At 35.4% G+C, this 25,881-nt stretch overlaps 1 protein-coding gene and 1 pseudogene across 5 annotated transcripts in view; one reads left to right on the forward strand and one right to left on the reverse strand.

The window, feature by feature from the left end:
* The window catches only part of PDS5B (PDS5 cohesin associated factor B), a 160,236-nt gene that overhangs the window by 100,375 nt on the left and 33,980 nt on the right, over positions 1–25,881 (reverse strand). For all 5 annotated transcript variants that reach the window (XM_019736562.2, XM_019736559.2, XM_019736558.2 and 2 more), the window contains exons 2-6: positions 8,244–8,370; positions 4,965–5,168; positions 1,909–1,995; positions 1,705–1,802; positions 948–1,074 (exon numbers count right to left, since the gene is read on the reverse strand). In XM_019736562.2, coding sequence (XP_019592121.1) covers positions 948–1,074; positions 1,705–1,802; positions 1,909–1,995; positions 4,965–5,168; positions 8,244–8,351 — 624 coding nt within the window. In that variant the 5' untranslated portion in view covers positions 8,352–8,370. The remainder of the gene's footprint in view (positions 1–947; positions 1,075–1,704; positions 1,803–1,908; positions 1,996–4,964; positions 5,169–8,243; positions 8,371–25,881) is intronic.
* On the forward strand, positions 9,269–10,577 carry LOC109449865 (histone-lysine N-methyltransferase SETMAR; annotated as a pseudogene).

Raw genomic sequence — 25,881 nt, forward strand, 5'->3', positions numbered from 1 at the left:
ACAATAAAGATTTTAATATCAATGACCACTTTTCATTTCTTCTAAACTTCTTCTCTTTTCATATATCTAGCCATCATGTTTTCAACTCTTATTTTTGTCTTTAATCCTTTTAAGCATATATTATTTTTAATCCTTTTAAGATATTTTACTGTTTTTATCTAATAAATATATTACCTGAATTTTTAGGTCTAATCTTGCTATTTGTAGTGTCTGAGTTTCAGCACTGATGCATTATTATAAGTTTGGAAATTTTGGATTATGAGGTTATTTTCCCCGAAGTATTATGTGAATTCTGTGTAGCTGTAAACTTAGATTATATCTTGCCAGAAAGGTCTTAAGTTTGCACAGATCTTTATACTTGTGACTTCTGTGACCCTCTCTTTAACCTTGACCCCTGATGAATCACAAAACCGTATTTCCAACTGTTTACTCGAAAGTTAGTCATTTTCAAAGAAGAAAACAAACAGAAACACACACTTATCCTTCTTAACATCACCCAGGCAAGAAACATGGTCACCAACGTATCTTTGTCTCCAAATTAGTAGAGAGTTCCCTTTTAATTTCACCCCTCTTCTCTGTCTGCACTATCATTGTCTTTTACTTAAGGCGGCAATTGGATGCAGCATTTCCCAACATATGAAGTTATATAATAGCATCTAAGTAACTAGTAACTCACTCCTTGAAACATGTCTCATACAAAATTCAGTTATCTCATATATTTTCACATGAACTAAATCTATTCTTCTTTTCATTTAATTAGTGACGACTAATAAATGTATTGTGTTTATTAAACTAAACACAATTCATATTTATTAATATTAATCAATAAAACAGATTCTCCAAAACTAAGGTTAAAGCAAAATAAGTTGTATTTACAACAGAAGCACAAATTCTGGACCTTAACATTAACAGGATTTAGACATATTTCAGTATATAATGCTACTTACTTTATGAGCAGGTACCAGATTTACCAAAACTGTATCCAAAAGCTCCTGAGATACTGTATCACCTTCACAAATAATAGAACTCATGAGGTCTACCATGTGCATATGAACTTTCTGATTGTGGCCATTGCTGAAATTCAAAATGAATTATTTTATTTAAAGTGTAACTGAAAAATGTACAGGATTTAATCATAACACGGTACTGACAAAAATTATACTTTGTAAAAAACGATATTAAAATATTAATTAAATCAAATTCTGTATGTTCATTTAAAGCTTCCCTCTCTTCCAAATCTTACAGTAGTATCCAAAATCTATTACATTTCCTTCATTACTTTTCCCCAATTTTAAACAGTCTCACAATCAAAAGTAATTAAATCGAATGCAACTTTAATTTTATTTTAAATTCAGAAAATCAAATTGCTTTGCTGAAGTTAATTTTAGTAGATAATTTTAAAGAATACACAATTATTCACATGAATTAAGAAGTCAGCAATATATAATTTAAATAGAAGATAAAAATAATATAACCCCAAAAACAATTTTACATTGGTTATAGATTCTTAATGCCACTCACGTGTATTCCTCACATTACAAAACTAAGTTCTATTCATTTTTAAAAATCTATAAAAATATTAATGAGTTTTTAAAAATTTCAACCTAGCCTTCCAATATTCATCACAACAGTTTATGAAAATTCATCTATAAGTTAAAAATCTTTTATATTTAAAAAGTTACATTCCTAGAAAAATAAACTTACTTTATAACTGAAAATAACGTTCTGTATAGTTGTGTAAAAATTTCATTGCTATCTTCCAACTCAAAGCATATGTTATATGACTTGACCCAAGCAATGTTCTAAAAATAAGAGGTAAAAAGGTGAAAGGTAAACACTTTAATTAGTAAAAATATACAAGAACAAAAAAGTTTAAAATGTTATCTGAGGATATAATGCATTGCTTACCTCAAGTAAATAAAAATACCTATTGAATTGTGGGCTCTTTGTATCCTCTAGCCCTTTCAACTGCCTTGTTATAAACATAAATATATCCTTTAAAAAAAAAAGATAACATTATTTAGATTATGAATAGGAAATAAAAATATCCACTAAACTCCTAAAGCTAATTCAGCACTCTTGTGCATCTATCATGATAAATGGAAAAAAAACAGGGGAAAAAACTATACTTGGCTGAAATTTTTATAAAGTACATGATCCCTCAGGGATGACGTAGATGCCTGATCACTGTACTGTACACCTGAAGCTGAAGCTGAACAATAATGAATGCCAACTATAATTTTATATATATATATATATATATATATATATATATATATATATATATATGTATGTATATACTTACAAGAAGCGGAGTGCAGCACTAGGAATAGAGACAGTGGAAATGTAATGGCTGTGTGCGATATCAGAGGGATAGTGGATGGGGGAAGGGGGGTTCACACAGTGTGAGGGATATAAATGATAAACGTCTAAGTATTACTTTGTCTTGTGCACCTGAAACTAATAAAAATTAAAAAAAGTACATGATAATATGAAAACACCAATTATCTTATTACCCTTTATAGGAAAACAGTAAATCATTTACCATGATCTTAAAGTACAGAAAGAAAAATTTCACCTTACAGCAAGTTAAGAAAATAAACCTAAACACTGAGTAAACTAAAATTTATGCTATTATCAGAATAAAAAAGGTAGCAATGACTGCAAGTTGATAGAGTTTGCTGGAACAGCACTATACGTGGTAATTATATAGCAGAGAACAGTTTAGGAAACCTAAAATTCCAAAACAAAATCACCAAGTGAAATGAATAAAGTGCAGAAGCTTAGAAATTTAAAAAAGACCCTTAGAAGTTAACTTGTCAGTCTACTTATCTACTCATTATACTTGTTTTTCCCCACCGTTTCTCAATCTATCCCCAACGTGTTTGTACCTGGATAGAGATAGATTTAATGTCACTGAGTCAAACTTTTCTGGAGATGATGTTTTGGAAAAATCTGGAAAAGGTTAAAATTATGAAAGCTAATTCCGCAAAGGACACACACTAATACAAGGAGAAAAAAATGTTTCCCTTAGCTTGTAAAACGATAAACAAGCATATTTTTAAAAGGGAAGAAATGTAATATGCAGATGACTAAGCAGGTTTTCAAGAAAAATACTATCAGAAGTACATCCTTCAAAAATGGTTACTTTGTTAGTAATACTTTAAAAAGTATGTCCTGCATGAATGAACCCTTCTGGTTTGACTGAGAAAACTAAGTGCCACGTTGATTCTACCTGGAGATGGAAAGACAACAATCACTCATTTATAATCTCTCCAACAATAACGGACCTAAACCTGAAGTCAGGTGTATAAAAATGGTTTTCTGAGGACAACAGGAAGCTGACAGTGGAAAGGTGAGAATTAAAGTGTCACAATTTTCTTTTATTACTATTGTAGACAAAGAAAAATATGACCTTGACGCTAATCAAAAGAGTGAAAACTATTCCATAAATATTTAGAAAACATCCCAATAAAATACTACCCCAATAAAATAAAAAAGACATATTTAAAATTAATAAAAAAAATTGACAAGAAAGACGTTTTGAATTTTTCAGCTGTGAAATAATTCAAAAAAGATTCTAGTTTAATCTCAGCTCTTCAATATTCTTCTCATAAATATTGTGTTCCTGTTATAAATAGAACAAGATCTGTAGTTGCTTTTTCTAGAGGACTTTTAATTACCCCCAAAGCCTTGAGACAGGTCACTGATTATGCAAACTGAGAAATTCACAAGTAGAAAAAATCGTGTAGCAGCACTCTTAAGTTAGACTTGCCCCTTCAGGAGAGGCCAACAAGACCAGTGAGGAAGAGCTCCAGCCCCCAGTCAACCAAATACAACCACTCCTTAAACCAATGAAGTACCTCCAAATTAGAGGTTCACAGTTAGAAATCAGATACACACACCTGGGAATACACACCGTCACAGACTAGCTCAGGTTATCTACTTTAAGTCTCTGACCATTCTCAACTCTTACCATTCAATTACATTTTCAGATCACAAATATTGCCCCCTACCACTCCCATGAGATTCTTTTACCAATCAAAACATGAAACAAGCAGGCCCAAACCAGTTTGGGCATTCCATACTGAAATTTTGGCAGATTTGATCAAATGAGCAGGTTTCTTACTCCAATTATCAAGGAGCAACTCCATGAGCTCAAGAACCAAATCTGGGCTGTTTTTCACCACTGTATACCCAGTTCCTGGCACATAATTAATATCATCAATATTTGTTAAATAAAATAAACCTAGATTGTCTGCCGATTTTTCACACTGAGTATGAATAATCTTCCTATGGACTCATTCTCTAACCCACAGTTTCCACAATTATCTTTTACTGTTGTTGGTTTTTCTAATTTTCTTCTTACCCTGCCTTATTCCATATACTTTTGCACAGCTCTAATTATTTCGTGCTTTCTACCAGCTAGTTTAATCATGCTATTCCACTTCTTTTCTCATCTTTTAAAGATTTTTCCATTCGTATGGCTTTATTTACAACTACTGTAACCAAGTTGTCTTTTCCACCTTCTCATTAAAATTTTGTTCATTTTATTTTCTTCAAAACAATCCACATGATACCTCCGATTAAATGAATTAAGTTTCATATAAATTCAGGTCTACACTAGATATTGTCTTTTAAATAATGAACACGGTCTTTAATATGACAAATTTTTGTATAGGAAAGGAAGAGTACCCCAAGTGACACTGAAATAGAGCTGACGATGACATAAAAAGTAGAGAACATACTGTATTTATCTACTTTTTATCCTGAAGATCAGAAAATGTTTTATAAAAGTAAGTACTAAACTGGGGATGGGGCTGTGGGGAGGAAGTAAGTTCTAAAGAAAACAGAAGTTTAACAAAGAATCCAAAGAAATTATCTAAATACTTTAACTCCCATTTTAGCTACAAAAATAAATCAAGTATCAGTCAATCTTGGCAGTTCTTTACATCAGTACTTGCCTTTAGTTTATCAGGGGATGTGTAAGGAGCTTCAGGAGCATAAATCCTGAAAATATCAGCAAGGCAGCAGGCAACCAGTAAGCGGACATCTTTATCGGGATGCTTGAGGAAAAAATCTGAAGCAAGATGTAAAGCTAGGTTTAAATAAAGCTCCTTTTCTTCTTCAGAGTCCTGGTCCATATCCATAAAAGTTTTCACAACCATCTATACAAAAACAAAATATTTATCAAATAGTCAAATCCCCCATGTAGAAACAGTCACTTGAAATAACAGCCATATTAATTGCAATGGTTAGTTTCCAATAAATATACTTTCATTTTCCCCTTGAAAGTGTCTGAGGAAAAGATCCTTCTAAAACTTTAGGGTAAATAACTTTTCTTTCACTGACTAAGTGAAATACTTTTCACTTCCTCATCATACCTGCTAAGCAGATTTTAAAAGTTTAAACCTACATCATAGTGCTTCTGTTCTCACTGTTACAACTGGACTAAAAGGAGTATGTCCTTCTTAAAAACAGCATCCTTTTAAAAACTAATACAGTTTATCTTTTTATTGGGAGAAAAAGTATACCCCTAAAGAAAACCTAGGATGACAATTTATGTTTCCATCTGAGCCATAAACCACTCCCAAAACATGGATTGATATATTAAGCTAAAAAAGAAAATATAAACAGATTCAAGAAAGGATGACGAGGATGCACCCCTAAACGTTAAAAAGCTACCATGAGAAAACTACCACAGCATCCAACAAGGTATCTCTTGTGCCACAGTAAGAGAGGGTATGATGTACACAGTTCATCAGTAAGCCTCAATGGCATGTATAGAACGACCAGAAGGAAGCTACAGCAAATGGTTCCTTTTTCAAAAACATTAACATAAAAGAAGTGGGATGAAAACAAAAACGGTAAGGAACAATACAGTTTGAACTCTGTGAGGGGCTTTCTCTAATTTCAGTATTAGTAGTCACTCAGTCTATACTACTCCCACTTCAAATGACACTTGAAACTGCAGAACTTGACATTGACAGGAACAGACATTGAAACACAACTCTAATGGAAAGGTGACCATCTAGCCTCCACTAGGTGGTGCTGCAAATACTAATCAATGAGAACAGTGGGCCAGGAAGTTCCAGTGTCCAGGCCTTGGTCCTGGAGACATACTGCAAGGATTTCCACTCTGCTGAAAGGTGATCAACTGTCCCATGTCTTATCGGACTCTCAGAGCAGCCGTGGGTGACAATGTTCCTCACGGAGCAGACCCTCAGCTCTGTAATGTCAGATGCCAGAACCAAGAGTAGACGAATCCTTCCCGGCTAGCACTACAGTTATTTAATATCCAGGACTATGCGCCTAACTTTTAAATTGTATTACTTTTAAGATATACGCATTGATGCCCTAGTGTGTTATGACAAGAGATGAAGAAAGTAAAAGACCTACATGCAGAGAACTGTTTCTTTGAATAAAATGTTATAGGAAACTCTAGAAATTATATAAACAAAGATACCTGACATAGTAACAAATTTATAAAACTTACATCTGTAGCTGTACATGTAAAAAATTACTATCACCCCACACTATGTCCTTTTTATATTTTATCTAAGAAGGTTGCTAAAATAGTAGGAAGTGCAAATTAGGAAAATCTACAAAATAACAAACGCATACTACAAACACTGAATGTGAGCAGTATGAAAATCATCCCAAGACTAACAACAAAGTTCACCCAAGGTCTAGAGAAGAGGCATTCCTCACCACCACCTACAACTTAAATGGTGCTACAGAACTCATTAATAACTCATATGAGTTCTCTAAACTAACAAAAGATGTCTGAGAAAATAACATCTCTAAAAGATATTTAAATGCTAATCAGCTCATAAGTATAGTCTCTGTGTTAACAGTTTTTTAGCAAACAATAGAGATGTTTACCTATCATTGCTGAAATATAAACAAATCAGAGGAAATAAATACATTCATTTCTCTAAAACTTCAGACAGTCAAGAGAATGTAGATACACAGAAAATGAAAAATGTCATATACAGAAAGGAATAAAATACAAGTTCCCACTAGATAAAATATCCACATATTGGTAAATTTAATCTGCTCAAAGATATTTTCCTTTGAATAATAAACATCTGACATTTGGCATCCTAATACTTTATGCATAAAAGTATAATACTAAGACTACATGAAATTTATAGTAGTATCAGGGTCCTTTTCTTCTAATAAAAATAAACCATGCAGCAATAGCTATAAAGCAGTACTTTGCTTTAAAATTTCCTGGGCCTTCAATGATTAATGAAGGCCAGTTTTCCAGTCTTGAAATACTAGTAAATAATAATATATCAAACAAAAAAAATGACTAGGTAGATACAACCTAGAAGGGGAAAAAATATCATAAATAAGAACATCTGAACTAATTGATAAATTAGTTTAACATTCACTTAGGCCACTCTGTTCCTTTAACCATCTTAACAATCACAGAGACATCACTGCTCTGAAGGAAAAGTGAAATATTATTCAAACACATACAGAAGGTGCCAAAAAAATGTATACACATTTTAAGAAAGGAAAACTGTATTAAAATTGTAATACTCAATATATACCGATAACAAAAGATGAATACAAGTCATGTTTGACTTCTGCAATTACAAGAGGTGCTCAAAGTGGTTCCCATCCGCATCCAGACTTCTGATTACGGCGGACTACTGCTTGAGCAACACTGACCAAAGTGTCCACTTGTATGCATTTTTTGGTTCCCCCGGAATAAACAGACTCTAGCCATAGAGTGACTGCCTCATCAATGGAAGTTCACATTCAATCTTCACCGTTGCATGTCAGAAGAAGAGAAGCTAAAAGTAAAGCTTTTTAACCCACCCTCAAAATAACTTAAGAGAAAGTAAAATACAGCCTGAGTACTCAGTACAAAAACTTAAAACTGCCTTTCTCAAATAAAAATAGTTGTTTTATAAAATAAATGAGACACAAGAGAAAGGAGACAACTTTCTACAGACAGAAAGGAGTATAAGAATATTATGGATTTGTTCTTTGTACCTAAGTATAGGAGGCTCCAGGAAACCTCAGCTTCACCTGTCTAACTGATCTCCCATTAACAGTAGCTAAGGCAACTCTGCAAGTCATTATCAACTCCACTCTCAGAGAACATTTCCCTGCCGTTCTCTGCTTTGACTTACTTTTTCAAATTACACAAGATATAACCCTATGTGATTTCCACAGGTGACCCCCCCAACCCTAAACAGATGCCCAAAAATATTAATATAACTCACCTTTAACCGTCTCACCATCTCCTCTTTAGATATTTTATCTGAGATTTCCTTGACACCAGGAGGATAAGTAATTTTTCCATCATTGGTCCTTGTCTTTGAATGAGCCATGATGGAAATATTTTTACCCCTAAAACGAGAAAAGTATTAGACGCAAACCAAAAAAATAGGTATAAACAACATTCATAATAAACATGAAAAATAACCTGCACCCCCAATAATTTATAACTACCTCCTAATTTATAGTAATTCACTTATCTAATGAATGAAAATCACTTTACTGAACATTCCCCAAATTTAAAATTTTTATTTTCATTTCCATTAGTAGCAAAGTAATTTATTTGCACTAATCTCCTTCCAACTACAAAAACATTAAATGATAGAAAAAAAAATCCAAAAACGCATTTTTTCCCCCTTCTTCTGCTTCCCCCACCCTCCGCTTCGGTTCAAGCTGTTGTTTCTCAGTCTAATTGTGTAGGACACAGCTCCCTGGCCCATGCTGGTATTAAGAGCCTTGAGCTCACCCCCTCACTGAGGCAGTTGGGTCACTGGTTGTCGGTTGGCTGCTCAAAGCAGCTCATGGCACCTCATGATGGCTGCTGGCCACTCACGCTGGCCACCGGCCGCTCCTCGCAGCACACAGCAGCCCACGGCAGCTCACAGCAGCCCAGCTCCAGGGAGAGCCATTGTTCACAATCTTAGCTGTAGAGGGCGCAGCTCACTGGCCCATGTGGGAATCGAACCGACAACCCTGGCGTTTGGAGCACGACGCTCCAACCACCTGAGCCACCGGGCCGGCCCAAAAAGCATACTTTTAAAGCAGTACAAAAGAGAAGGCAGGCACCCAGAGAAGTGAATGGAGCACTGGAGCATTACATCCATTTATGCCCTGAGGGCACTTGCCAACCCTGACAAACCTAGAGTTTGGTTTTGGTGGCCTTATGGGACAAACGGAACAAAGCTAAATTTGAACCTGTCAAGGTGGAATGTCAATAACAGACCTTCCTGCGATTAATGTGGAACACTATCCCACCACCAAAAAGATAACACCTGCAAGGGAGAGAGTAAACCAGCAATCAAAATGTACCCAATGCCCCCATCACCACCCTCAGGGGACAGCAGAGCAAAATAAGAATCGATACAAGGGAGGAACAGCTATCAGGTTGGTGCAAAAGTACTTGTGGTTTTTGCAATGTTGAAATTTGCCGTTTGATACTGGAATACATTCTTAAATAAGTGTGGTTATGTGATACATCATTTTAATGCACATTTCTCGCTTTATTTGTTTTGCTAATGACTCATTACTTGCTGTTTATTTTATATTTATTTTAGACTATGGAAACGATGTCAGACAAAAAGCAAATTCGAGCGATTCTCTTATTCGAGTTCAAAATGGGTCATAAAGCAGAGGAGGCAAGTTGCAACATCAACGCATTTGGCCCAGGAACTGCTAACGAACGTACAGTGCAGCGGTGGTTCAAGAAGTTTTGTGAAGGAGACGAGAGCCTTGAAGATGAGGAGCGCAGTGGCCGGCCATTGGAAGTTGACAACGACCAACTGAGAGCAACCATCGAAGCTGATCCTCTTACACCTACGTGAGAAGGTGCCGAGGAACCCAATGTCGACCATTCTACAGTCATTCAGCATTTGAAGCAAATGGAAAAGTGAAAAAGCTTGGTAAGTGGGTGCCTCATGAGCTCACCGCATATCAAAAATATCACCATTTTGAGGTATCATCTCTCTTATTCTACACAACGAACCATTTCGCAATTGGACTGTGACGTGCGATGATGAAAAGTGGATTTTATATGACAACCAGTGACGACCAGCTCAGTGGTTGGACCAGGAAGACGCTGCAAAGCACTTCCCAAAGCCAAACTTGCACCAAAAAGAGATTATGGTCACTTTGGTGTCTGCTGCCAGTCTGGTCCACTACAGCTTTCTGAATCCTGGCGAAACCATTGCATCTGAGAAGCATGCTCAGCAAATTGATGAGATGCACTGAAACTACAACGCCTGCATCCGGCTTTGGTCAACAGAAAGGGCCCAATTCTCCACGACAACACACTACCTACCGCACGGCACGTCGCACAACCAATGCTTCAAACATTGAATGAATTGGGTTACGGAGTTTTGCCTCATCCACCACATTCACCTTACGTCTCTCCAACCGACACCACTTCAAGCATCTCGACAACTTTTTGTAGGGAAAAACACTTCCACAACCAGCACAATGCAGAAAATGTTTTCCAAGAGTTCACTGAATCCTGAAGCATGGATTTTTACACTACAGGAATAAACAAACTTAAAACCACAATTACTTTTGCACCAACCTAATACATAGTTAGCTTTGGCCATGGCCAGCACATTTACTGAGGTCCACATTACCCAAGTAGTCCAGAGAATCTCAACACATGAACTCAGTAACCCGCCGACTGGTAGTATCCCCAAGCACCTAACACCAATAATTCCAAGCCCTGCCTACAGGAGGGCACCGTCACTGCATGCCTCAAAGAATCCCCACTATGATGGTTCTAGGACAATGAGCATTATCAAGTCAAAAATTACCAAGTGCCTAAGGGAACAAGTTACTGTGAGCAAAAACCACCAGAACCAGACCCTAAAAACAGACCCACAAAGACTTCAGATGCTATAATTATCACACAGATTACAAAACTACTATATTTATAATTTTAAAGAATAAAACACAAGTCTAAATTATCTACAAGGAATAAAAAGAGTAAACTAAAAGATTTGAACAAAAAGTAAAACTTCTGAAAATGGAAAAATTAAAATATAAAACTTAAAAAATTAATTAATTATTAGCATATTTAAAAAGCTATTAAAATTAGCAAACTGGAAGAGTGGTCAGAAGAAATTATCCAAAAATAGAAAACAGAGAAACACAAAAACAAAATGTACAGAAAAAGGATAGGTTTAACTTTATGATTCATGGGAGTACTAGAAGGAAAGAAATGAGGCAGAGGCCACTGTCTGAGGAGAATATCATAAAATACCAATCCAGAAATTCAAGAAGCCAAACAGAAATAATTCAAAATAATAATAATAATTCCAGAGAACAAACACCTTAAAGCAGAAATATTACCCTACCAGGGACAGTATATGAACTAACAGGTGACTTCTCAAATCAACAATATTAAGTCAAAACACAGCAAAATGTCATCCTCAATGTGGGAAAAGAATATAATTGCAAAGCTCAAGTTTACATTCAAGGAATGTAAGTTTCAAGAATATGGTAAAATAAAGACTAATTAGTGAAATAAAAATTGAAAGCTAAAATAATGTATTATATATTGCTTAGCACAGTCTGATATAAATGATCAGGTTAAAAAATGAAGATTTTAAAATTTCAATATAGAGTTTACAAAAAACATTTAAAAATATAGGTATAACATGCTGAAAGTAAAAGGATGAAAAAATACACTATGCAATCACTAAACAAAAAGGAGCACTTAGGCTAAATAGAAAATTAAAAATAAAAATAAAAAAGCAAGCCCCAGGATGCACTCCTTGGTACTTATTCAACAGAAACACAGACACGTGTCCACCACAAAACATGTATAAAATGTTCATAGTAATACCATTCATAGTTGTCAAAACAGAAAACACAAATGCCTCGTGTTTGTAGCATATTCGTTACAATGGAATACAATACAATTATAGAAAGAATGAACTATTGCTTCACACATTAACATTACAAAAAGTCATGTGAAAGAAGCTAGACATCAAACAGAACACAACATATACATTTCTATAGAAGTTCAAAAACAAGGAAACCTAATCTCTGATGTTAAAAGTCAGGATTGTGAAAATCTTTGGTAGGAAATATAACTGAAAAGGGGGGATAAGGGGATTTCTTAGGTACAGATAATGTTCTACTTCATTTTCTGGATGCTGGTTACACTATTGTTTTCACTTTGTGTAAAGTCACAGAGCTAGACACTTACAATTTTTACACTTTTCTGAATTGCATCATACTTCAACAACAAAAAGAAAATCTCCAAACATTTAAAAATTTAAAAGTACTTCCTAATAATGAATGAATTAAAAGAAAACAAGCAAGGATCAACACAGGCAAAAATCACAGGCCAGTTGTACAAATTTTTGACATACCAATATTTGAAAATTTAGATAAAATGGAGAAAATCTACACCTTACCAAAAATGATCAAGAAAAAGATACAATTAAGAAACTAAATAAGTAATCAACAAATCTTTCCACAAAATAAAATATCCAAGTCTAGATGGCTGTACCAGTGAGTTCTTCCAAATAATTGAGGAAGAAATATATTAGTCCCCCATTACCCATAGTTTTGCTTTCTGCAGTTTCTATTAACTGTGGTCAACCACGGTCCAAAAATATGAAATGGAAAATTGCATAAACAAACAATTCATAAGTTTTAAACTGCACGCCATTCTGAGTAGCATGCGGAGTCTGGCACCGTCCCACTCCGGCCTGCCCAGGATGTGACTCATCCTGGGCCAGCGAAGCCACGCTGCACGTGCTACCCACTGATAGTCACCTAGTAGTCATCTCGGTGGTCAGGGGACTGGCACGGTAGCTCAGTGCCTGTGTTCAAGTCACCCTTATTTTACTTAATAATGGCCCCAAAGACCAAGAGTAGTGGCGCTGGCAATTTGGGTATGCCAAAGAAAAGCCAAAAAGTGCTTCCTTTAAATGAAAAGGTATGTGTACATAGGAAACAATATAGTAGATAAAGGGATTGGTAGTACTGTGTTTCCCCGAAAATAAAACCTAGCCGGGCAATCAGCTCTAATGAGTCTTTTGGAGCAAAAATTAATATAAGACCAGGTATAATTAATATAATATAATACTGGGTCTTATATTAATTTTTGCTCCAAAAGATGCATTACAGCTCATGGTCCAGCTAGGTCTTATTTTCGCGAAACAAGGTATCTGTGGTTTCAGCCAGCCACTGGAGATCTCACAGTGTATTACCTGAGGATAATGGGGCCCAACTGTAATTTGTCACGTGAATAGTTCCAAAGACTAGAAAACAAGAGAATGCTTTCCAACTAATTTTATGCAACTAACTAGCATAATCATGATATTAAATCCCAATGAGAAAAATAAGAGAAAGGGAGAAATCACAAACCAATCTTGCTCATAAACATAGATTAAAAATTCCTAAACAAAGTATTAGAACACCAAATATAGCAACATATAAACTGGGTTTATCCCAAAGAATAAGGTTGAACTCAACACATTAACATTAAAAAATAAAAATCATGTGATAATCGCAGTAAGCGAAGAAAAAAAGTTTGATGGAATTCAACATCAATTCATGATTAAAACAAACAAACAAACAAACAACAAAAAACAAGCTTAACAAACGAAGAATTAGGTGAAATTTCCTTTACCTGAGAAAGGTCAGACACTACAAACACCTCACAATATAACATACTCATTAATGATCCACTGGAAGCTTCTTCCTTGTGATCAGGACCTACACAAGCACAGCTGCTAACATTATTTCTATTTAACACATTGTGAACGGCGGGGTTTAAATCCCTCGTGAAGATTCTCGTGATCCGTAAGCAACGTGTTAACATTGTAATAGAAATGCTAATCAACAAGAAAAAGAGAGTATAAACATAAAAAGGAACAAAACAGTCATTATTTGTAGATTATATGATTACGTATATAGAAACTCCAAAAGGATCTACAGATAAAACAACAGAATTAATAAGACTGAGTTTATTAGCAAGCTTATAGAGTAGAAAAATCAATATAAAATATTACCTACAGCTAACACAATACTTAATGGTGAAAGACTGACTAATTCCTCTCAAGATCAGAAACAAGAGAAGGATGTTTGCTCTCACAACTCTTATTCAACATAATTCTGGAGACCCTAGCCAGCACAATAAGGCAAGAAAAAGAAAATAAAAGGCATACAAATTGCAAAGAATTAAAACTGTTCCTACTTCCAAATGACATAATTGCCTATATAGAAGTTACCAAGAGAATCTACAAAAAGAAAAAAACAACAACCTAGTTCATTAAGAACCTACTTCATTAAGGTTGCAGGTTATAAGGAACACACATAAATCAATTATATTTCTTCCATATACTAGCAAGGAACAGGTGGAAACCTAAGTTAAAAGCACAGCACTATTTTTCAGTCATTTCCCCCATTGATTAAACCCTTCAGTATAAAACTAACAAAACATATATAGGATTGGTATGCTAAAAATTATAAAATAACGATAAAGGAAACCAAGAAGATCTAAATGGAGCCATATACCATGTCCATGGATTGGAAGGCTGACCACAGTACAGATGTCAATTTTCCCCCAAATTGATCTATAGGTTAAGGGATTCTAACAACATCCCAGCAAGACTTTTCATTGATACAGACAAGTTTATTCTAATATTTACACAGAAAGGTGAAGAAACTAGAATAGATGAGACAATATTTGAAAAGAATGAAGTGGGAGGAAATCATTCTACACAACTTTAAAACTCCCTATAGTTACAATAAACAAGAAAATGTAATATTGGCAGAGAGACAGACATGTAGATCAATGGAACAGAACAGGCAACCCAGAAAGAGATCCATACAAGTATGCCCCATTGATTTTTACAAAGGTACAAAAGCAAATCAATGGAGAAATTAAAAGTTTTTTCCACTAGTGCTGCTGGAGCAACTGGATATACACAAATGAAAACAAAAAAAAAAAAGAAAAAGAAACACTGACCTAACACCTCCTACTTTACACAAAAATTAAAAACAGATTTATATATATAAATAAAATTTATATTTATATGGATTTAAATATAAAATGTAAAAAAAAACTTCTAGAAGAAAACATGAAAGAAAATCTTCACTACTGGGGCTACGTGAAGAGTTTTTACAAATGATACTAAAAGCAAGATTCATAAAAGGAAAAGTTGATAAACTGAACTTCAAAAATTAAGAACTTTTGCTCTGTGAAAAATTCCCAGTAAGAGAATCAAAAGATAAGTTACAGATTTGGAGAAAACATTTGAAAATACATATGGGACAAAGGACTTGTATCTAGAATATATAAAGAATTCAAAAGATGACTATGAAAACAAACAATCCAATTACAAAATGAGAAAAAACATGAAGAGATATTAGAAGAGGACATAACAGACGGCAGATAAGCACAAGAAAAGATGTTCAACGTCATCAATAATTAGGGAAATTTAAGTTAAAAGTACAATGAGATACCACTATATACTATTAAGATGGCTAAAATTAAAGTGCTAACATCAAATGTAGACAAGGATGCAAAGAAACTGGATACATCACACACTGCTGGGAGAAATGTAAAATAGCACATACAGTCAGAGCTGAAAATGGTCTTGCGGTTTCTCATAAAACTAAACATGCGTTTATCATACAAACCAGAAACTGTACTCTTAGGCATTTATCCCAAAGAAATAAGAGTTTGTGCTCCTACAAATATGCACAAAAATGTTTACAGCAGCTTTATTCATATACCCCCAAATTGGAAGAAATCCAAATGCCCTTCAAGAGGTGAATGGTTAAACACACTCTGATAGATCCATACGATGAAATACTACTCAGCAATAAAAAGAACTGATTCACTGATATAAGCAACTTATGGTCATTATGCTTACTGAAAGAAACAATGTCAAAGGTTACATAACGTGTTTCCCCGAAAATAAGACTTAGCCGGACAATCAGCTCTAATGCGTCTTTTGGAGCAAAAATTAATGTAAGACCTGGTCAGACCTGCTCTTATATTACTATAAGACCGGGTATAATATAATATAATATAATATAATATAATATAATATAATATCAGCTCTAATATAATACCAGGTCTTACATTAATTTTTGCTCCAAAAGATGCATTAGTGCTGATGGTCCGGCTAGGTCTTGTTTTCGGGGAAACACGGTGTCGTACAGTTCCATTCATTTAACATTCTCAAAATGACAAAACAACAGATGTGAAGAAGAGATTAGTGGTTACCAGGGGCACAGATGAGACTGAGGAGTAGCATGAGGGTGTGGTAGTGGTGACATGAATCTATACACAGGATCAAAGTACACAGAACTTCAGACACACGTGCAAAAAAATGTCATGCAAAAATGAGAAAACTGAGTTACATCTGTAATCTAATTAACAATGTCATACCAATGTCAATTTCCTCATTTGATATCATACTACCGTTAGATGTCACCATCAGCAGAAGAGGTGAAGGGCTCACAGGACTCTATGTACTATTTTGCAACTTCATGTCCATAGTTCTTTCAAAGTAAAAAAAGGTTTTACAAAGCAAAACAATTACATTCCTATGACCAGCAAACAAAAAGTTTAAAAATACAATTTACATTTAAAAGTAAAAACATCCTAGAAAAAGATGCACTTTTACAGAGAAAACCATAAAGTTTTACTGACAGAAATAAGAAAGAAAACGGAAACAAATGAAGAGATACCATGTTCATGGATATTTAGAAGTCTCAAATACTATAAATACACCAAATCTTCCCACACTGATCTTAATCTTAAGTCCAAGTTTTGATTTTTAAAGAAACATAGTAAATTCTTTAAAAATTATATGTAAATGAAAAGGCCGAGAACAGCAAGATAATTCAGAAAATCACAGTGACTGAACTTGTTCTATCAGATATTAAAACCCATTATAAAGGTAAAGTAATTCAGATGGTGTGCATTGGTTCAGAAAAAGACAAATCAATGGGAAATATCAGGCGTCTTAGACCCACAACATGAAACAATCTATGAAAACAGTGGTGGAGCAAATCAGTCAGGAAGGGACAGAGAGAACAAAATAACAAATTCTGAATATCACTTAATATTTTAACACTATTAAGTCTTCCAAGCCACTGAACACTAGATGTAATATTACCATTTGTGTATTCTTTTATTTCTTTCATCAACGTATTTAGTTTTTAATACACAAGTCTTTCACCTCCTTGGTAAAGTTCATTCCTAAGTTTTTTTCTTTTTGATGCTATTATGAAGGGATTATTTTCTTAATTTCCTTTTCAGATAATTTATTGTCAGTATATAGAAACATAACTGATATTTACATGTCAATTTTATATCCTGCAACTTTACTAAACTTATTAATGCTAAGAATTTTTTGGTAAGGTCTTTAGGGTTTCTACATATAACATCATGTCCATCTGCGAACAGGTGATTTTACTTCTTCCTTTCTGATTTGAATGTGTTTTATATCTTTTTTCTTGTCTAACTGCTCTGGCTACGACTTCCAAGAGTGGGAATTCTTGTCTTGTTCCTGACCTTAGACAAAAAGCTTTCCATTTTTCACCACTGAGAAATGCAAACAAAAAACACAATGAGGTATCACTTCACAACTGTCATGATGGCCATTACCAAAAAACAAAACAACAACAAAAAATCCGAAAGATAACAAGTATTGGAAAAGATGTGGAGAAATTGCTACCATTGTTCACTGTTGGTGGGAATGTAAAGTGATGCAGCCACTAGGAAAAACAGTATGGAGGTTCCCAAAAAAATTTAAAAACAGAACTATCATATAAGACAGCAATCCCAATCTTGGCTATTTTATCCAAAAGAATGGAAATCAGGATCTAAAGAGATATCTGCACACTCATGTTCATTGCAGCATTATTCACAATAGCTGAGACATGAAAACAACGCAAACGTTCATCAACAGATGAATGAAGAAAAAATGGCACGTAATCACCATGGAGTATTATTTAGCCTTAAAAAAAGGAATTCTACCATTTGCAATGACATGGATGGACCTGGAAGACATGATGCTGAGTGAAATCTGCCACAGAAGAACAAATACTGCATGATTCCATTTATATGAGTGTATAAACTAGTCAAACTTATAGAAACAAAAAATCAGAATACGGGTTGCAATGGGATGAGAGGAGGAAAAACTTGGGAGTTGTTATTTAATGGGTACAAAGTTACAGTTATAGTTACAGTTATACAAGAGGATTAAGCTACAGAGATCTGCTGTGCAACATAGCATAGGTAACAGTATTGTTGTGTACTTAAAAACGTGTTAAGAGGATAGATCTCATGTTACATGTTCTTATAAAAAAGGGGGGGGAAGACAAAGGAAATTTTTGGAAGGATGGCTGTGTTTATTACCTTGGCTGTAGTAATGACATCATATGTATGTGCACATATCCAAACTCATCAAAATATATACATTAAATGTGTGCAGGTTCCTTGTTATCAATTATACTTCAATAAAGCTATAAAAAAATAAGAGATCTTCAGGCACCCTTTGGGAAATAAATGCTTTCCCCCTGCGCTGAATAAAAAGGAAGGAGAAAAAAAAAAGAAAAGGCCCGTGGGCAGTTAGATCTGCAGAGAAATACCTGAGCTAGAGATAGACTGGGATACTCAGTGACAGATATTAATAAAACAAGCGGCACAGATGAGAGTATTCAGGAAGACTTGTAAAGTGAGAAGGGTAGAGGCAAGCCAAGGAAGAGATGACAGAAGACCCATCTTTAAGAAATGGGCAGATGAAAAACAGCCTAGAAAGGAATCTGAGAATAACTGAAGAGGTAGGGAGAGGACCCTGGAAGAAGCTGTGTCACAAAGTAAGGTACACCAAGTTTCAAGACAGGGAGTGGCCAACAGTCCTGGATGCTGCAGAGATCTCAAGATGAAAAACTAAAGATTCCACTGAGGGATTAGCCATAATTGGAACGAAGGTCAGTGGAAGTGTTCTTGAACTGGATTATGGTGGTGGTTGCACGTTTCAGTAAGTTTACTAAAAAATACTGAAGTGTACACTTGAAATGGGTGAATTTTATTAGCTTTATGGTATGTAAATTATACCTCAATAAAGTTGCTTAAATTTTTTTAATTTTAAAAAGTCCTTGCAAAGTTCTGAGACACTTTCCATATCTATATGGAAAAAAAATGACACTGTACGCATACCTCACATCATACACAAAATGAAAATTACAGTTAGATTAATGACCTAAATATAGAAACTGTAAAAGATTTTAGAATATGATATAGGAAAACAACTTCATGACCTCAAGCTGGGAAAAGAAAGAACAGAACCAACCTCATCGCTGTGTTCCTTCAATCAAAAAAGAAAATACAGTGGCACCTCGGTTTTCGAACGGCTCCATTGATGAATATTATTGTTTACGAGCGCCGTATATTTTATGGATCTATGGTATCATTAGATAGTAAAATTCATGCTAAATTTGCAGTTTTAGGGGTTGATTTTAAAGGTCTGGAATGGATTAATCCATTTTGCATTACTTTCTATGGGGAAACCGTGCCTCGGTTTTCGAACGTTTCAGAACTCGAATGGTCTTCTGGAACAGATTGTTTGAAAACCGAGGTACCACTGTACTGAGCAAAGGCTGGGGGCAAATTATCCCAGGGGAAGGTAAGTGAATGTGACAGGATTCCCAGTTTTCCACAGAACATGGGTTGAAAGAAAGTCTCTCTGCCTCGCCTCAACAGAAGCAAAGCTGTTCATCATCCATAGCAACAGATACACAATTGTGACCAGAGTGTAGCTAAATAACACAGACATTGTGCCTTTGGAGAATATACTCACCCATACAATCCAAATTCACCACGTGTCGATTACTTGCAGAACTCTCTAGCAGTGACTTTAGGGCAAAATGAGGAAGACGGTCTCTATCTACCAAAGGAAACAGACATCTCAAATAATTAAACCACACATAAATTCTAAAATTATCCACCAAAATAACAACCAACAAGCTTGGAAAAAAATAACAATGAAAAAGAGCCCACTTCTGTAAGTGGATGGGGGTCAAGTGGTAAGAACATACATGACAAAAGGACAAAAGAAACATTTGAATAAATCTCTGAGATGAAAGCTCAGAATGTTACAGGTCTAGAAGTACGACTGAAGGAAAAGGTGGAAGGAAGTAAAAGGAGCTAAGAATGAAAGATAAGAGCCAAAAAAGGATCAGTTTACTCAGTTTGCACTTCAGTTTTATAAGCAACGATACTGCAAGCAGAGATTTGAAATACCTCTGTGAATAGACACTGGCTGTTTCCTCAGAGTAAGGCATACTTACTGGCCCTCATCCACTAAGTAATCTCCATGTATCTTAAAGTCTCAAGTCTATGTTTAAACTTTCCCTGATGTCTCCAGGTGGAGCTAGGCTCCCCCTTCAGCTAGGCAAACTTTGAACATGCCATAATTAGCCTTCACCACATCATATTTAATAAACTTTTTATTTCTGTGTCTGTTTCTCCTACTAGACTGTAAGCTCCTTACGACAATTGACAGCACAGCATTTTATGTAGCATTTATCAGAGAGCCTAGCACAAAGCAGGTGCTCAGGAAATACTTGCTGAAGGAATAACCAGAACTATACTAAGAAACGGTGGGTACAACAGGCGGTGCAGACTAGAGGAGAAATCAAATACGGTAAAACCAGTTAGAAAACTGCTACAAAATTCCAGGTAAGAGTGAAGAGGAGCTGAGGAGGCAACGACTAGAAAACAAGAAAAGTGATTCAAAGACTTATGATTACAAGATTCAAAAACTTTGTTCCTGTAAAGTCAATTATTTAAATATTTACTGAGAATTTACTGGGTGCAATATACATGTTAGGCATTAGGAATGCAATTAATAAGCATAATATACAAAATCTCTGCCCTCACTGTAACAGAGATACGGAAAAATCAGAAAGAGATCAATTCTTGGGAAAAATTAAGTTTGGCCTACAAGGCAACTGGAGATGCAGATCTGAAGTTCTAGAGAAAAGTCAAGAATATATTTTAGGACCATGTGCAGCTTATGCTTTGTAGCTTTACAAAATCAAAACAGAAAATGTGTAGAATGAGCTGAGTTACCAAGACTGAACCTTGAGGAAATACCTACACTGATATGGGGTGGGGGTGGGGGCAGAAAGGAAAACCAAAGAGAGTCAAGAAAAATAGAAAAATTAAGAATAAAGTGTTTAAAAAAATGTTTGAAAATACAAGGATGGCACATAGTTCAGATTATTTCAGAAATACGTGTCACTGAAACATACAAAATGACCTCAGCAAATACTCCCTCGGACTTGGTAAGGTAATCTTTCAGAAAGAAGTTTCTGGAAAATAACAGGAATGAACACCAAATTACAAGATAAGAGAAAACACAAAGGGGGAACGAGAAAGAGGGAGAAGAAACGGAGCAATGCAGAGGAAGAAAGGAAGAGTATAAGAAAGAAACAAGAATCTTCAATTGTTATTGGAAATCAATGTAAAAAAGATATTGATATACATAGCTGCTCCTCTGAGATTAAACAGCGTGTCCAAGAAGTTGACATAATTCCTTTCATTTTTGTGGAATTTCAATTATTCACATTTAAGGTAGGGCAAATACTCTGAAAATGAGAAAATAACTGTACTTAAAAAATAATCTATATAAAACTGACCTGTGTAAGATTCCATCTTATATACTACGGAAGTGTGCCAATTTTTCTGTTTTAAAAATATAAGTTTTTAATTTACCATCAATTTATAGTAAAACTATGATACTCTAGAATTTCCCTGCTTTTAAAAGGTAATTTGAAACAAATACTTTCAGAAAGCAGTTAATTAAAAAAAATATTGCATATATATTGTTATAAATATTTACATTTTTATGTCCACGTGAACACTAATTAAAACACAAGAAAATATTTTCATACTAAAGAGTTTATACACTCATTGAATATGTTCAAATAAAATGGTTATTAATGAAAGGAACATACCAATATTTTTTTTAAATCACACTAACAGAAGAAAAAAACAGTGAAATCATTTTTCACTGATATTATCAGATGTAAATAAATAAGATGAAACTAAGTAAGAGACAGTAGTAAGAATATTTACAATCCTTTCAATGAACAAAAAACAAGAACAAAGCATTGACTGAATTAAAGAGTAAGGACAAGAGCAGTAACAATAATTGTATTTTCCAATTGATCTGGGAAGAAATAAAGAGGGATCTGCCATTTTTATGACAATTTTTCTTTAAAAATCCAGTATGTGACAACAAGTTCAGAGTCACACAAATCAGATCATTTACTAGAATCCCAACTTAGCAAGCTTATTGAAAGCTGCTTTCCCTCCTGGGATTTTACTCCAGGTTTGAGGTGGAATTAGAAGGAAAACAAGATTTTGTGAAGAGTCTGTAACTGCAAAAGGCAGTCTTCTCACAAGCGGTACCGCTTCCAACCAGCAGATGGCGCCCTCCATTAAAGACAACACTCCCACTAGTCGTTACAGAGTAAGTGCAGTTACTCTTGGCCAGGGACAACCAAAAAGCTAAAGGGACTGTTTTCTAAGAGAATAACACACAAAATAAATTATGTTCCTCTCCCCCCCTAAGGATATAACCTTAACACCATACTTACATGTTTTCCAACTATTGAAAACAAAATGCTTTTTTCTACAATGTTACCACTAATCAACCCACCATTCATCTTGAATTAATCTTAATTAATTCAAATGAAGTGTATTTAAATTATTCTTGTTATTCTTATGTGTTCTGGTTAAACAAAGTAATTTTAAATGCTTAAGGAAGTTCTTTTAGAAAGCAGACCCGTTCTGCTGGCATCTTTGCTAATGTTTCTTTACAAAAGGTTAAACATATGGTTATTACTCTGATGCCTACATCCTTTTTAAGGACAATCAATGTTCTAGAAGGGAGCAGAGTGAAACTGGTTCAAACAGAAGAAATATCTCCAGACCCTGGAACATGTCAACTAACACCAGTTTCTAATTAACGGCACAGAAAATGTTGAGTCCCTTTCAAGTAATACTTTTTATATTAGTAACGATAGTATCTCTCCTTTATTGAATGAGTGGTAGGTATTTCTCTAGTCAGTAGTCAGCTCAATATTCCATTGGGTGGGAGAATAAAATGATATACTTTGCTATTCACATCAAACCTCAAGCACACATTCTTTTTTCAATTTTTATTACATGTATTGGGGGGACACTGGTTAGTAAAATTATATAGGTGTCAAGTGTACATTTCTATAACACATCATCTATATATTGCATTGTGTCAAGCACACATTCCTGCACAACCTCCCACTCTCAGCAGATTGCCTCTTCTTCACCGAGAAAGCAGAAGTCCCATCAAACAGGAACTTTCTGTGTCCCATCACTAAATCTACTTGCCTACCTGCTGTGTTTATACCCATTCCCCCCTTCCTTTCTGATACCAGAACGCATGGAGCCCCCCACCCCCCACCACCACATGAAAACCTAACTCCTTCACACAGATGCACAAAATCCTATCCTGTCCAGGTTTCTCGGAGACTTTCACTTCCTTAGTTAACACTTCTTGCCTCTGTGTCTACTAGATCCTTTCTCTCAGGATTCAATACTACTCTGTTCTTGAGTGGAGGAGAGGCATTCGCATTCAGGCAGAAGGGAAAGAAAACACAACCTACCTGCTTAGACTACAAATACCCCTCCAGCTACTGTCTTCTCTCAAATTACCTTCACAGCCAAGCTTCTCAAAATGTAACCTATACTTTCTACCGTAACATCTTCAGTTCTCATTCACTTTTCACACTACACTAATCTTGTTTCCAACAATAATGCTTTTGCCGTAATCATTGTGGCCAACTTCAAAAACCGCACCAGATTTCCCCTCTCTGTATCTACACCCTTGTAATGTGACCATTGCTCCTCCCACGGAGAAGAGTGTCTTTCCAGCCCTTCAATATGACATGGTCTTATGACTTGCTTTGGCCAATGGAACACTGGAAAGGTTAGTAAGAGCTTGTCTTTAGGTTGACTGACTTGCTGATCTTGGAACTCTGCTTGTAACATGTGCACAAACCCAGACAGACGCTATCCCACTGGAACATGAGAGAATGTGGAATGAGGCCCGGTTAGTTATCCCAGCCATAATCAGGAACAATCCAGCCCCAGACAAACACCTAGGTGACCAGGGATGCATGAGAGACCGGCTAAGGGTGACCTGTCTCAGAAGAACTGCCCGGCTAAGCCAAACTCAAACTGCCAACCTGCAGAGTTGGGAGCTAAATAAATAGTGGCTGTTTTAAGCCATTAACTTTTGGGGTAATTTGTTATGCCGTAAAAGCTAACTGAAAGTCATTAATTTCCATGTTGCCAAATCAAATAAACGCTTTTCTAATCCTTATTTTATTGATCTCAGTAGTGACACACAGCTGACTGCAGCCTCTTCCGTGAAACACTCTTTTCCCTCCTAGTTACCTTTTCCTCATTGTTCTCCTTCCCTACTGGTCACTCCTGTCTCCTCTGTTTCCTTCACATGCACTCAGCCTCTAAATATTAGTAATTTATCAGAGTTCAATTCTGAGCACTTCATTCGCTTTTTAACTTGTTTTTTCTTCAAAGGCTTTTGCCCTAAGCTTTCCTAAAGCTACTCCAAAGACTTTAAAATAATAAATTCATACACCACTGAGAGTGCTTTTTTGAACTGCAATCCATATATATTAGGTAGGTGCAAAAGTAATTGCAATTTAAAAGGTTAAAAATAACTGCAAAACCGCAATTACTTTTGCACCAACCTAATACAACTGTCCACTGAACATTCCCACTTGGATAGTCTCAAAGGCATCTTGAGTGTAAAATACCCAAAACTAAACAACATACTTTCTCCCAAATTCCCCAACTCCCGCCCCCCCACCACACACATACACAAATCCTCCTCCTTCAATCTTCTCTCTGTATAGGTGCCTTAGTGTAACCCCTTATTCCTCCCGAAAACTGGGAGTGACCTTCGACAATTCTCTTTCAACACTTTAAAGCAACCACTGAGTCCTGTAACTGTTACCTGCAAAACTTAAATGAAATCCACCCTCACTTGGCCATGACTTCACCACAACCTAACCTAAGCCGCCCTCCAATTAACTCTCCATATAAGAGCCCGAATAATCTTAATAAGCTAATCTCTTCAAGTCTTACTTAAAATTCTTAAATAGATTTCCACTGCCCGTAGAATACATTCTAAATGCACAATACTAATCTGACCACTTTCTCACTACATCCCAGTCACCTCTTAAGAGCACCAAACCAAACACTTTGTGTGTACAAGTCAGTGAGCTCTTCTTTCTGCTTCAAAAACATCTCCCGGTCACTCTTTTCCACATGCCTGCCTAGCATTGCCTTTGCAAGTCTCCTACTATGTCAATTTCTCAAGCGAAATTAAATACTACTACATGCTCCCACACCACCCTGTAGTTTTCCTTCAAAGAACTTATCATAATTATAAATATTTATCTTCTAATATGTTTCTTCTAAAGTTTAAACTGTATAAAAAACAAGAATGCTGTTTTGTTCACTGCTGTATACTTAATGCATAATACAATGAAGAGTAAAAAGCAAGAGCTCAACAAATGTTTTTAATAATGAGATGAATCATAATTATGCCCATTTTATAAATGAGGACCCTGAGGATTGGAGAGATTAACTATGCGGAAGCTATCCAACAACTAACCTGGAACTAATCCATATCTGATTCTCTAGGCCTATACCCTTCACCCAAGGGTTCCCAATCTTTGGAGCACACTTGAATCCCCTAATACTCAGGACCAAACACTTGCACTTGCAAAAAGTTCCATGGGGACTTTTATATGCAAAGTTTAATAATG

This window comes from Rhinolophus sinicus, linkage group LG04 (assembly GCF_036562045.2).
Source record: "Rhinolophus sinicus isolate RSC01 linkage group LG04, ASM3656204v1, whole genome shotgun sequence".
NCBI lineage: Eukaryota > Metazoa > Chordata > Mammalia > Chiroptera > Rhinolophidae > Rhinolophus > Rhinolophus sinicus.